The sequence below is a fragment of the Lutra lutra genome, chromosome 10 (genome assembly GCF_902655055.1).
Source record: "Lutra lutra chromosome 10, mLutLut1.2, whole genome shotgun sequence".
NCBI classification, from domain to species: Eukaryota; Metazoa; Chordata; class Mammalia; order Carnivora; family Mustelidae; genus Lutra; species Lutra lutra.
Window position 1 is genome coordinate 24806527 of NC_062287.1, and position 12808 is coordinate 24819334.

Here is a 12808-nt window from a genome sequence, read left to right on the forward strand (position 1 = left end):
ACTTTGAAAGTGGTGACCATCGCTCCCTGTAGCAAGGGTGCTTGGCCCAGGTTGTCACTCTAGAAGTCACAGGGAGACCGCTCATGTTGGCTCAAGGAGGGGGTCCTTCCTGTTGGTGCTCAGGTAGTAGACCCAGGGTTCTTTTCAACATTGGTCCATAGTTGTAGTCTTGAGGATTGAGTTCGGAAGCCTGGCTCTCTTTCGCATTTAATATACTCCAGTTGGGTTGTTTGCATTTTCTCTTCAACAACTTTGAGCAGGAGCTTCCCTTGGATAAATTGAACTTGTATAAAAACATGGTGGGTGGAGGGGAGCCCCATACAGGAGGAGGCAGACAAGCCAGAAGTAAGTAGGTTCACGTTGTAGCTGTACCTCTCACTCTAGGATCATCTCCCAGGGCTCAGCAAAGTTTTTCTTGTATGGGACCAGAAAGAAAGTCATTTCAGTCTCTGTCACAGCTGCTCGCCTCCAAGCCTGGAGCAGGAAAGCAGCCATGGATGTAGGCAGACAAATGGGTGTCCATATGCCAATAAAAACTTTATTTACAAAAACAGGCAGCAGACAGGATTTGACCATGGTTACCGAGAGATTCTAATCTTTCCAAACTTCAGATCTCTCATCCGTAAAATGGGAATAATTATACCTACTTCACAGCATCGTAGAAAGGAATAAATAAGACAGCATGGGTTGTTGGGGGCTGAGCTAGGGGCTGGGATCCCACCGCGGTTCCCTGGAAAGGGTTGCTGGATCTTTGGAAGTAGCTCCCAACCTCACACTTCCCAGGAATGGCTTTGACATTCAGGGATTCACAGAAGGCTACAGAGAAATGCAGAACCATGGTTATCAATCGAATGGGAAGCAGGAGGGGTTACAGATTGAATGTTTCTTCTGGAACCCAAATTTTAACAGTTCAGGGCAGCTACGATGAATGAATCTGTCTATCAGAAAGTATTTTTGAGCCCTTGGTCTGGACTGAGTACCTGATAGGCACATCTGTAGACAGAAAAGAGACCCTTGCTGTTGAATCAGGGAGGCAGAAAGTACTTGTGGGAAACAGGGAACCCTTGACAATGTGGAGCCACCCGCCCCCAGGTATGGCTGACTGGTGGGAAGGTCCAGAGGGCAGAAGCTGTGGGAGGTGTCTTGGGGGTGGGAAGGCCCCCCTGCAGGAGGGGGGCTTGTGCTGCATCTGGGTTGATGAGGATTTTGACAAGGGTGACAGGTCTTTACTTTTCCTTTCCAGTTTGGATTTGGGGACAGCGTCCTCATTTTATATGGGATCCACGTAAAGACTCCGTCAGGTCAGAAAGAGAACTTTATAATCAAGGCTGAGAAATCCTTTTCGGTTCCAGAGCAGACAGTGGATGTTTCCAGGATGATGGCCCCAGGTGCCCTTGGGTTGTAGGCATCCGTTTCTCAGGTTCCCAGAGTTTCATCCATGAGATACTTGGAAGGAAAGTAAAGCTCTTCGGGGAAGAACTGCTTCAATGGGGGATGTCCGCACTCTGATAGCGGTGCCTGGAGCTAGTCCGCGGGACCCCATCCCTTCTGCCCCTTTCCTCCTTCCTTATCCTTCCTTTGCATCTCACACCTTCTAGGTTGGACTTGGCCCAATCTCTAGGACTCACTCAACTGCAGGTGAAGACTTGGTATCAGAACCGCAGAATGAAGTGGAAGAAAATGGTAAGGAAGAGAGTGAGTCTCACCGCGTGCCCACCATGATGGGGAAAATTCTTACCACAAGGCTGGGAAGAAGACAGGAGGGACCACTGGTGGTTTGGTTGTCGGAGAGAGGAAGGCCTTTTATGATGCTGGCTGGGAGGGAGGCCGTTGGGACGGTCAGATAAGCCATTCCTCCTGACCTGGATTTCCTGACCAGAGGGATATTCTTTTCCATAGTTTCCTTGGAAATAAAAGAAAGCTCACAAGCTTCTCAGTTGCTAGTTTTCACCCCACCTGCTGGCCTTTTCAAAGAACTTCCTTCCCCCTCCCACCAGGAGCTAAGATTAGAAGTCAGGACTCTTTGTTTATGATGACATATAGGGCACATCTGTTCCTGGGCTACATGGGCTGGAATGTAGGCATTGTCAGGTTTCAGTGGGTATCAGAGGAACCTGGATTGCAGGTACAAATACAGAAGTTGAGGCTCTCCCCGGATTCTGAGTGCAGAGGTCTGTGACAGGGCTGGGGATTCACGTGATCGCAAGCTCCCAGGTTCCCCTGGTGGTTTCCCTAACGTTGTTTTATTACCCTGCTAATCAAGCATTCCATCTTTGGTTTCTAAATGGACCTATTAGCATAAACACCCCTTGCTAAAAAACAAACAAACAAACAAAAACACCAAATAGACATCTCCATATTTTGAAGGATTCAGCTTCATCATAGTTCACTTTTTCTTAAAAAAGAGCAACTATGAAAAAATCTGTTAAATCTGGATTTTCCAAAGTGGTTGCGTGTTTCATTGCTAGTTCCGTAAACCACAAGGGAAAAGGTCAAAGCCCAGAGACAAGAGGTGAGCTGGGACGAGAGGATGGGAAGCAACCTGTTTTCTGAAAAGACCAGGTACAACCATGGCCTGTGACCTGGGCCTTCCTCACACCCTCACTGAAACTTACTGGCCCTTTCTCCTCTGGTGCGGACCAGGTGGTCCAGACCTGCGTGGACAACACTCTAATTTGCTAACCCATCTGGCGACAAGCCATCTTTCCTGGTGTTCAAGAGCTAGAATATGGTGGGGTTTTTTTTTTTACAGTTACTAAAACTGAGGTCCTTCTCTGACCCCTAGTTTTCAGGAAAACAGGTGAGTCAATAGCTATTTTTAATAGCTACTAGATACAGAGACATTTTCTCAATTTTGTGCTTTTGTCCAATAATTTTTTTCTGAAAACATTAGTCCTTGCTGTCATCTGAGAAAAAGAAATACATTGTAAATTAATTCTTAAGAGGAAAAAAAGCCAGCCAGGCAGCATTTATTATATTCCTGGAAGGGAATTCCTGGGCAAATCTCATCATTTCCTCTGGGGGGACCTGAGCCTGCCAGGGAAGGATGTTCAGGGGGAGGCGGCATGGCCCCGGAGAGCTTGCAAAGAGAGGCCAAGATGTCAGTACAAACACACATATCCTGAATGACTCCACTTGTGTGTCTTCACATCTCTTATGAACCGTGCCTTATCCTAGGGACGGTAGGAAGTAATGAAATAAGATGTAAGCCTGCCTTCATGGCATTTGTGACCCCATTGGAAAGTCAAGATCCAGAAAGCAGCCAGGGAGCATGTGATGGTGAATTAGAATTCTTGTAGGTATATGAACCAGAAGTGTTCAGGGGTTGGGTATTTGAGAAGGGTGTAAGGAAAAGTTGAAGGATAAATGGGATTTGGTGAAATATGTCGTTCCAAAACCTTAAGAATGCTACAGGTACGTGAAAATGATGGCTGAGGGGCACCTGGGTGGCTCAGTGGGTCAAGTGTCTGCCTTCTGCTAAGGTCGTGATCTTGGGGTCCTGGGGTTGAGCCCCACATGGGGCTCCTTTCTCAGCGGAGAGCCTGCTTCTCTTCTGCCTGCCTCTCTGCCTGCTTGTGTGAGCACTCACACGTGTACGCTCTTGCTCTTTCTCCATGACAAATAAATAAATAAAATCTAGGGGGGAAAAAAAAGAAAGAAAGAAAGAAGAAAATAATGACGGAAACCTCCTGGGGAACTGATCTCAGAAAGAACCAGATCTGGGAGTTAGAAACTCTGGGCCGAGTTCCCATGCCTGTCCCTCCCCGGCTGATTTCGGGCAAGTCCGCCACCCACCTCCTTCCTCGTCAATCATCATCATCGAAATCAATGTCTCCTGAGTGGCAGAGGCATTGTTGAAATCAGTTATCAGTGATCTCTTCATGAGTCAGACGATTAAGGAATTGACAGCCTGCCATCCCCGCCAGCTCCGCCCGCTGCCCGTGGGACGAGCGTGTGCCTTTGCCTCTGACGTCACCTGTTGTTCACCAGCCACTGGGCTGCCTGCACAAGTGCAAGCTGGTTAGTGAGGGTCAGCCCTGTCACCAAAAGCAAAATGGAAGTCACTCAGCAGATTTAACCTCAGAGAGCATTCCACGGGCCAACTGAATCCAGGTGCCTTCAGGAGAGGCAGGAGTGCCAAGCGCTGTGTCCGCTCTAGCAGTTAAATGTTGAGCGTAGGAATGGAGCACCGGGGCAACGGAGATGCCAAGATAAGTCACGAACATGTCCATTACAAAATAAAATGAGAAAAGAGTACCCCGTCAGGTGGGAGGGGACCGACCTGTGAAACTAGTAATTATTCAGAGGGATCAGGTCCACAGTGGACTTTACTGGGTTTGAAATCAGGATAGAGAAAGGGAGGGCATCAGGGAAGAGGTGTCGTCTAAAATGGTTTCAGCAGACAAATAGAAGAGGGCCAGGCAAAGGTGGGGAGGGTGTCACGGTCACAAGGAAGGAGCCAGAGCACCCGGGGCTCTTTGAACGACTTCAGAATGGCCAGAGCTACAAAGGGGAGGGTAGTAGTTCCATTGCGGGTCTGAATTCTGACTCCCCCTCAGCAGCGAGGCATTGTTGGGATCCAGATTGCCTCATATGTTTTCCTGGTAGAACCCTTTCAAGGCTATCTCTTCAAGTACTGGGAGGAAAAGAAAAAGCTAATTGGGTAATAAAGATGTCTCAAGGCTAGTCACCTAATTGGAACTGGAAAAAGATTAGCACTCGGTTCTCAAGAGTTACTCACAGGGCAGCCAAGGAGAGCGCTGCCAGAGGCCAGATAGCATCTCAGACTAGTTCCTACCGGTCAGCATTGGTAACTTCTAGCGGGTTGAGTAAATTTCATCTAGCACACGAGATGGGACGCTCACCCTCTATTCCATTTCTGTTTGGCTCGAGTTCCAGGAGGACCCAGAGTTTTGCAACGGGCCGAAAGTGCCTCATCATTCAGGGATCTCTCTCAGCTCTAAAACCCAGTTCAGTGAGAGGATCCGAATGGACACCAGCTTCCTGCCCTGGTCACAGGATTGGGTGGGCCACAGAGCAGGCGCCGTCCTCATCTTGGGGCGCTGCAGATCTCTAGATAGTCAACAATTCTGTGAAATGGCTACTCTCTATGTGATCTTGAGCAGGTTCCTTAACCTCTGGGGTCCTGTTTTCCCGTTAGTAAAATGCCTCATACATAAACACCTTATAGGGCTGTGGTGCTAAATGAGCTCATCCCTGTGAGCGCTTTCTCGAAGGGCTTCCTGCATAGAACGCAGCTGAGAAGTGTTAACCACCATCCTCCTCTTCCTCCTCCTCCTTCTTTATTATTATTATTATTTATTTAGCCATGTGATTCACTTCTTCAGAGAATCCAGTTGGGGAGGCCAGAGAATATATAAGCAGAAACTGAATTCTACAGGTTTCTGGGGGCCCCGAAACTGTCTTCTGGATGAGAACCATCCTGGCTGTCCTTTCTCGCCGGGCCTGCTCCGGCTCAGTGCTCTTAGCATGTGGGGCATGGTGTCTTCCGGCAGGGAAAGGCTATCGAGCAGGGTGCAGGAAAAAGATTTGTGCCAGGGAATCCCAGCTTCTCAGCTTTATGGAAATAGCCATCAGTTGATCCGACTCTCCCTGCTCCAGAGAGCCACAGATGAAGACAGAAAAAGGTGCAGAAAGCACCCCTGGGGAAGGCGCCCGTGACCCAGGGTCTGCCGGGAGACTGGGGAACTGCAGAGTGGTATTAGAATCAGAAATCACAGAGGCACATTTGACATATCCCTCGCTCATTATGCACAATGAGATATTGGTAAGAGCGTTAGAGTCAAGTGGGCAGGGCTGTGTGTTCAAATCCCAGCCCTGCCCTTGGCTTGCTCTTGGCCCATGGAAGATTACTGTGCCTGCTCAGTTTCCTGTCTGAGTAATGGGGGAGGTAGAGGGCCCCTCCCTGCGCTCATGGTCCGTGCTCTGCCATCTAACTGAGTGTCTCCCACCCAAGTGCCTTGGAAAGGAAACAGGCCTGTCCTGACATCATAGTTGAATATCTAGTTGAAGGGTTCTGAGGGGTGAGGGGAGCTGCGGCTAGCAGCAAACACGACTAGTGGAGGTAGATGGTGTCTAGCTGTTTCTCAAAGAGGCATGTGACCTCGGGTGCGGTGTGTTGTCTGGACTCCCCCGACCAAGGGGACTAAATTGGCTTTAGGAATAATTGGGCAGAAGGGACCCCGGGGAGGAGGGCCACGGGGTGCATGAGAACGCACAGCTCCTGGCATGGGGCGGTTATGAGATAATTGCTTGTCTCAGGTGTGCTGGGAGGCAAGGGGCCAGAGGTCGAGTGCGGGAAGCAGCCAAGAGGGTAGTTATCTCCTAATTATTGCTTGCGCTGGAATGTTTTATCCCATTTAGAAAATGGCTTGATTGTTTTGATTTTTTCTTTTCCTCGGTGCAGTAGGAAAACAGCCAGGTGGGGTCTATCCAAACTGTGTGGGTGGTGTTCTCTAATTGCTGGGCTGGACTTTCTTTTGCCAATTAGGTGGCTTCCTTAGACCTGCCCTTTTATAACTTGATTACTATATGGGGCAACTTAATTTTGTATAACCTCTTTCATACCAAGTGGAGCTGCTTTCAACACATAAATTCCATCTTGGCACATCTGGGCACTTTCAACAGCCTGCACTCAGACTGAAATAAAAATCAGATGCTGACTTATGTGAAAAGGAATATAGGGACGCCTTCTCCCCAGAGGTGCATTCTGTCAGCGTCTCTACCTTGTTAGAGGGACGTCCCCTTCCTAGTGTGTTTGCTGTTCGCGTGGAAAGTGCAGTGGCTGAGCAGATCCCCAGCTAGAAAGAGGTGTTCGTTGAGCGCCTCTGGGTTTCCTCACATCTTATACAAAAAATAACTCAAAGTGAACCATAGACCTAAAGGTAAAAGCTAAAACTGTAAAACTCTTAGAAGAAAATGTACTCGCTTCTGCTGCACATATAGGAAAATTGGAACAATACAGAGAAGATTAGCATGGCCCCTGCGCAAGGATGACACGCAAATTCGTGAAGCGCTCCATATTTTTTTATGGAACCAGAAAAGACCTCGAATAGCCAGAGGAAAGTTGAGAAAAGAAAATTTAAGAGTAAATATTCACGGCCTTGGATTAGGCAAAATCTCCTGAGCACACCAAAGCCCAAGCAACGAAAGAGAAAATAAATTGGTCTTCATCAGAACTAAAAGTCTATATGCTGTGAAGGACATTGCCAAGAGAGGGAAGAGACAACCCATGGAACAGGAGAGGGCCTTTGCAAATTTTGTATCTGATGATGGACTTGTATCCTGAATGTGTATAAAAAACCCTTACACCTCGGGGCGCCTGGGTGGTTCAGTGGGTTAAAGCCTCTGCCTTTGGCTCGGGTCATGATCCCAGAGTCCTGGGATTGAGCCCTGAGTCGGGCTCTCTACTCAGCAAGGGGCCTGCTTCCTCTCTCTCTGCCTGCCTCTCCACCTGCTTGTGATCTCTGTCTGTCAAGTAAATAAATAAAATCTTAAAAAAAAAAAAAAAAGAACCCTTACACCTCAATAATAATAAGGTGACTGAATTTCACATGAGTGAAGGATTTGGATAGACCTCTGTCTCAAGAAAACATATGGTTGGCCCATAAGCACAGGAAAAGATGCTCCTCTTCATCAGTCCTCAGGGAAATGTAACTCACAAGCATGGGGTACCACGGCCTTCCCTCTGGCGTAGCTGGAATCAGAAAGACATACCATCACATACTGGTGAGGATATGGAGAATTGGATCCCTCATAGACTGCTGATTGGAACATGGTGCAATCGCTTTGGCAAACAGTCCGGAAGGTCCAAAAAACAAAAAACAAAAAAACAGAGTTACCATATGACACAGCAATCCCAGTTGTACGGATACACCCAAAAGAAGTGAACAGATGTTTCTGTACCCTCTTTACAGCAGCACTGTTCACAACAGCCAAAAGGTAGTAGCAACCTGCGTGTCTCTCCACTGATGAATGGGTAAATGGAATGTGATCTGTTCCCACAATGGCTATTAGTTGGCCATAAAAAGGAATTGAAGTATTGATCTAGGGTACAGCATGGATGACCCTTGAAAGCATCTCATGCTGAGTGAAAAGAAGCTAATGGCAAAGGATGACATATTGTGTAACTCAATTCATATGAAATAGCAAGAACAGGCAAATCTGTAGAGACAAAAGGCAGATGAGTGGTTGCCTAGGTTTGGGGGTGCAGGGCCTGGGGCAAAATACAGGTGACTGTTAATGGGTATGGGGTATCTTTTGGGGGGTGCTAAGAATGTTCTAAAATTGGATTCTGGGGTGCCTGGGTGGCTCAGCGGGTTAAGCCCCTGCCTTCGGCTCAGGTCATGATCTCAGGGGTCCTGGGATCGAGTCCCGCATCAGGCTCTCTGCTTGGCAGGGAGCCTGCTTCCTCCTCCCTTTCTCTCTGCCTGCCTCTCTGCCTACTTGTGATCTCTCTGTCAAATAAATAAATAAAATCTTTAAAAAATAATAAAATAAATTTGGATTCTGGTGATAGTCGTACAGTTCTGACTGTATAAAAGATCACTTAATTGTCACTAGGAAGTGTATGGTATGTGAATTTTATCTCAATAAAGCTGTTTAAAACAAGAATTTCTGGCTTATTGAGTTACTGCCTTCATTCCTACAGTTCAGCACCCGGAGGTCCTGTGCTTCTCTTGAAAGAAAGAGGTGTAATCGATTGATAAGTATTTGGTAACTGTTAGAGTTAGTTGAAAGTGATTTGTCTAGAGCACAAAGCAAGGGGAAGTTGCAGGATTTACCTTCAAGGAACCTCGGTTCAACTACAGAAGATACGATTAAGTGGGTTATGTAAGTAGCACAATACATTTCACTCCTAATTATCCGTGCTAATCCAGGTCCTCCTGCAGCGCGTGGCACTAGCTGCCCAGGAAAGCCACAAGGACACCAAGTCAGAGCTCAGAACCAATGGAAGAAGGGACTGTCTGTGATATTCTAAAGTAACATACACGTATTTTTAAAGTTCTGCCTTTGTAAGTTACAGTATTCTCGACATCACACATTGGGACAATAAATGTGCAAGTCCATTGCGATCAGCCAAAGCTATTTGGCGCGCTGTTACATTTCTTGCTCTGTATCTTTCTTCCCCTCCAGTGTTGAATGCCTGCTCCCTGCAGCGGCAGAGTGGGAGGAGCAGGCAAGTAAATGTGCAGGGACAGTGGTTTGTGAAAGGTGCTCTAACAGAAGAAGGGGAAGAGCTCATCTTGCCCCTGGTGGAGGGCCCCTGGCGTGGACCTGGGAGGTCAGGGAAGGCTCCCCACAGGAGCACCAGGAGAGGAGGGTGGGGAGTCCGGTTCTGCTGAGCAGGAAGAGTTCTTGCTCTCTTGCATACGTTGTATCTGTTGGTCACCCTCGTCATCCCCCTGTGAGAGGAGGTGGGATCATATCGGTTTTGTACACTAGGAAGCTGAGGCTCAGTCTTTCAGGAACTCTCCCAAAGACGCAGCTGCTAAGGAGCAGAGTAAGAATTCAACTACCGTAGTGATTCGACTTTTGAAACTGGCTGGAACTTACTATTATTCTCTACTCCGTCTTTGAGCCATTCAGTTGTATATCTCTTGTAACATTTTTTCTTACAGAAATACTTACACGTGATCATTGTACCAAAAAAATAGAGACTACAAAAAAGAGAGAGAGAGAGAAAGAAAGAAAAATTTAAAATTCTTCATGATCTTGACACTGAAAACAGGTCATCCGTCCTCCAGATTGGGTTATGCTGGTTTATAACCTGTTTTCCACAAAAGTACGTTAGTGATATTTCCCATGTCATTAAACATTCTACACAAATGATTGTAATGTTTATCAAGTATTCTCTCTCTGGAATATGCTATAATTATCTACTCAATCATATAACTAAACTTTAGAGTATCCCCCCCCCCAATTTTTGCTGTTATAACCAACTTTTTGATGAACGTTTCTACAGATCAGTCTTCATCTCAGTCTTTGATGACTTACTTAGGCTAAATTATGAGAAGTGAAATTTCTTGTCCGAGTATGCACAAGACTTGATTTGAATTCTCTGTTTCCCTTTTGAGAAGGTTATACCAGTGACACTTCCACACTGGAGTATTTATTTTCCTGCTTGCTATAAATATTGGCTTTTTAACTTGTCAACTTGATAGGTACTGCTTTAATATTTTAATTGTTATTTCTTTCCTTACTGTTGAAGTTGGCTTATTTAATGTGTTTGTGATCATTTTATTTAAAGCCAAAATATGCGATACTCACTGAAAGTACATTGAACATTTAAAGAATGGACGTATCTTGGGGCGCCTGGGTGGCTCAGTCAAGTGTGTTCCTTTGGTCATGATCTTGGGGTCCTGGGGTCAAGTCCCATGTCAGGCTCCCTGATCAGTGGGGAGTCCCTCTGCTAACCTCCCTCTCCTGCTAGCACATGTTCTCTCTCTCTTTCTCTCTTTCAAATAAGTAAATAAAATCCTTTTTAAAAGGGGTGCCTGGGTGGCTCAGTTGGTTAAGCGCCTGCCTTCAGCTCAGGTCATGATCCCAGGGTCCTGGAATCGAGTCCCGCTTCAGGCTCCCTGCTCAGGAGCCTGCTTCCCCTCCTCCCATTGCCTACTTGTGCTCTTTCTCCCTCTGTCAAATAAATAAATAAAATCTTTTTAAAAAGTCACTCTAAAATAATAATAATGACAATAATAAAAAGAATGAAGATGTTTTTATACTCTAGAGGTGATGGGTTGAAAATACCTTTTGCCAGGCCATCACTGCTGGGAAGGAACCCTATAGACCCTGTTGAGTGGGAAAGTGGAGGGAGGGAGTTATTAGATTTAATGACTGTTTTTTTTCTACCATGAAGGTTCTTAAAGGTGGACAGGAAGCACCTACAAAACCCAAAGGTCGTCCCAAGAAGAACTCCATCCCCACATCAGAAGAGATTGAAGCTGAAGAGAAAATGCACAGCCAGGCCCAGAGCCAGGAGCGCCTTGCACCCTCCCAGAGACAGGAGGAGCTCTGTGACCCACAGGAATCGGAAGCATGCGATGTCTCCCTAGAGGTGGCAGAGCCCCCCGGCCAGGCCCAGGAGTTGCCAGTAGCCTCTTCGGAACCCCCACCATCAAGCTAAAATAAAAACTCAATTGGGGGAAGGGGAAGATGGGGAGGAATGGAAAGAGGGAAGTCAGGGAGAATAGAGAGAGATACGCTCCCCAAAGCCTGGTAAACTTGGCGAGAAGAGATCCACGTCTCCCAGCCCCCACGGGTCTCAGTGGTTTTCATCACAAGCATTTGATGAAGACCTGCTTGCCTTAGGCCTTTCTCTTCCTGAAAGGCTGTTTTAGCCACCGGATGCCCTTGATGAAGGGAGACAGTGCCTTGGAACTGCCTGCCCCTGCTGGGGCGAGGGCTGCGGGGCTGGGTACCAGAGCCCACCCCGGGGCTGGCACGGTGGGGGGCTGCCCCGTCTCTCTCCCTCCAGCCCCTGCACAGCCCGTCATCAAAGCAGAGAGATCATGGTGGAGCCTGGGCCGCAAGCCTGGCCTCCTTGCTAACTCAGCACTTATTTCTGTCGTTTTAAAAGAGAATTTAATGTTTTTGGTTGTTTTTTGGGGGGTGGGGGCGGGGGGGTAGGGCCAGGCTGGTGAGGGTGGGCAAAAAAGGGTGGGGGAAGCAAGTTCTGAGTTATTAGAATTGTTTCTGAATAAAGTTTGTTTGAAGACCCGTGTGCCTTTGTACCCATTCTAAGTCAGGTGACCCAAGAGCAGAGAAGCCCTGGTTTTCTCGCTTTATTGAGTTGCCCTCCCTGAAGCTGCCAAGCAGATTCTGTTAAGATAACTTCTATTTTTTAATTAAAAATAAATCTTTCAAAAGGATCGGGTGTTTTGTGTCTTCTGGGGAGTATATTTAGCCCTGTCTGGATACGGCTTGTGGAAAGACCCGGAGAGACAGCCCAGCTCCGCAGGCTTTCATTTTGCCCACTGTAAAATAGAAGATGGGTCTCTGCCCATCACCCCTCCCACCGCCTTCTGCCAGAGCCGCTCTGCCATCAGCCACTTTCCACCGTGGGCTTCCAGCTTTAAAAACGGCTTCACTTTTTTGAAGAACACATAATAGATGTACGTTCTTCCGAAGTCAAACAAAAAGAAGTCTTGCTTCTCCCCGCCCCCAACTCCCGCACCCCCCTCCCCCACATCCTGCACAGGTAACCATTTTTATGGGTTTCTTGTTTATCTTTATTAAGTATCCATTTGGCTGATGGGCTCCGCAGCTTTTAGCAAAAGAAGATTTGAGAGCTTCTTGGCTAGAGGTGCTCTGCGATTTTAAATTTAAATTTAAAACGATGTCCCACTTTCCCAGGAAAGAGGGAAGCCCCTGACTCGCTGAAGGAGGAAAACTCTGACCCTTTCTTGTCTGATTGTCGTGCCGGGGGGTGGGGGGGGGTGGGGGGGGTGGGGGGGTGGGGGGGGGCTGAGCCCACAGACGGCCTGCGGGGCAGAGCGCCAGGCTCGTTGACTAGCAAATCTTGATCACACGGTAACTCTGCCCAGTTGTGGGCTCGGGAGCCATCTACCCGCTTTCGTAACGGCCGCAACTAGGGAGCAGAATCTGCTGCTGGTTCTGTAAAACAACTCATGTCATTTTTTGGAAAGTCACACAGGGATGACCTGCTCGTTTTCAACCATCAGGCTGCTGGCTTGCCCCCGTTAACACCACCAATCAGAGTGACTGCGATTTCAACTTAGCTAGGTAGCGCCTCCTTTCCCTTTTCTCTCAAGATCAGCAAAAAGAA

General features: G+C 47.5%; 1 protein-coding gene and 1 non-coding gene across 2 annotated transcripts in view; both read left to right on the forward strand.

Moving 5' to 3' along the window:
- Positions 1 to 11620, forward strand: part of BARX2 (BARX homeobox 2) — a 74513-nt gene extending 62893 nt beyond the window's left edge. Inside the window, exons 3-4 of the mRNA XM_047693985.1 lie at positions 1599 to 1683; positions 10880 to 11620. Coding sequence (XP_047549941.1) covers positions 1599 to 1683; positions 10880 to 11146 — 352 coding nt within the window. The 3' untranslated portion in view covers positions 11147 to 11620. The remainder of the gene's footprint in view (positions 1 to 1598; positions 1684 to 10879) is intronic.
- LOC125080207 (U6 spliceosomal RNA) lies at positions 6942 to 7048 on the forward strand. Its single transcript, XR_007121243.1, has one exon. It is a non-coding gene; the product is annotated as a U6 spliceosomal RNA (small nuclear RNA).
- Positions 11621 to 12808: the final 1188 nt, after the last annotated feature.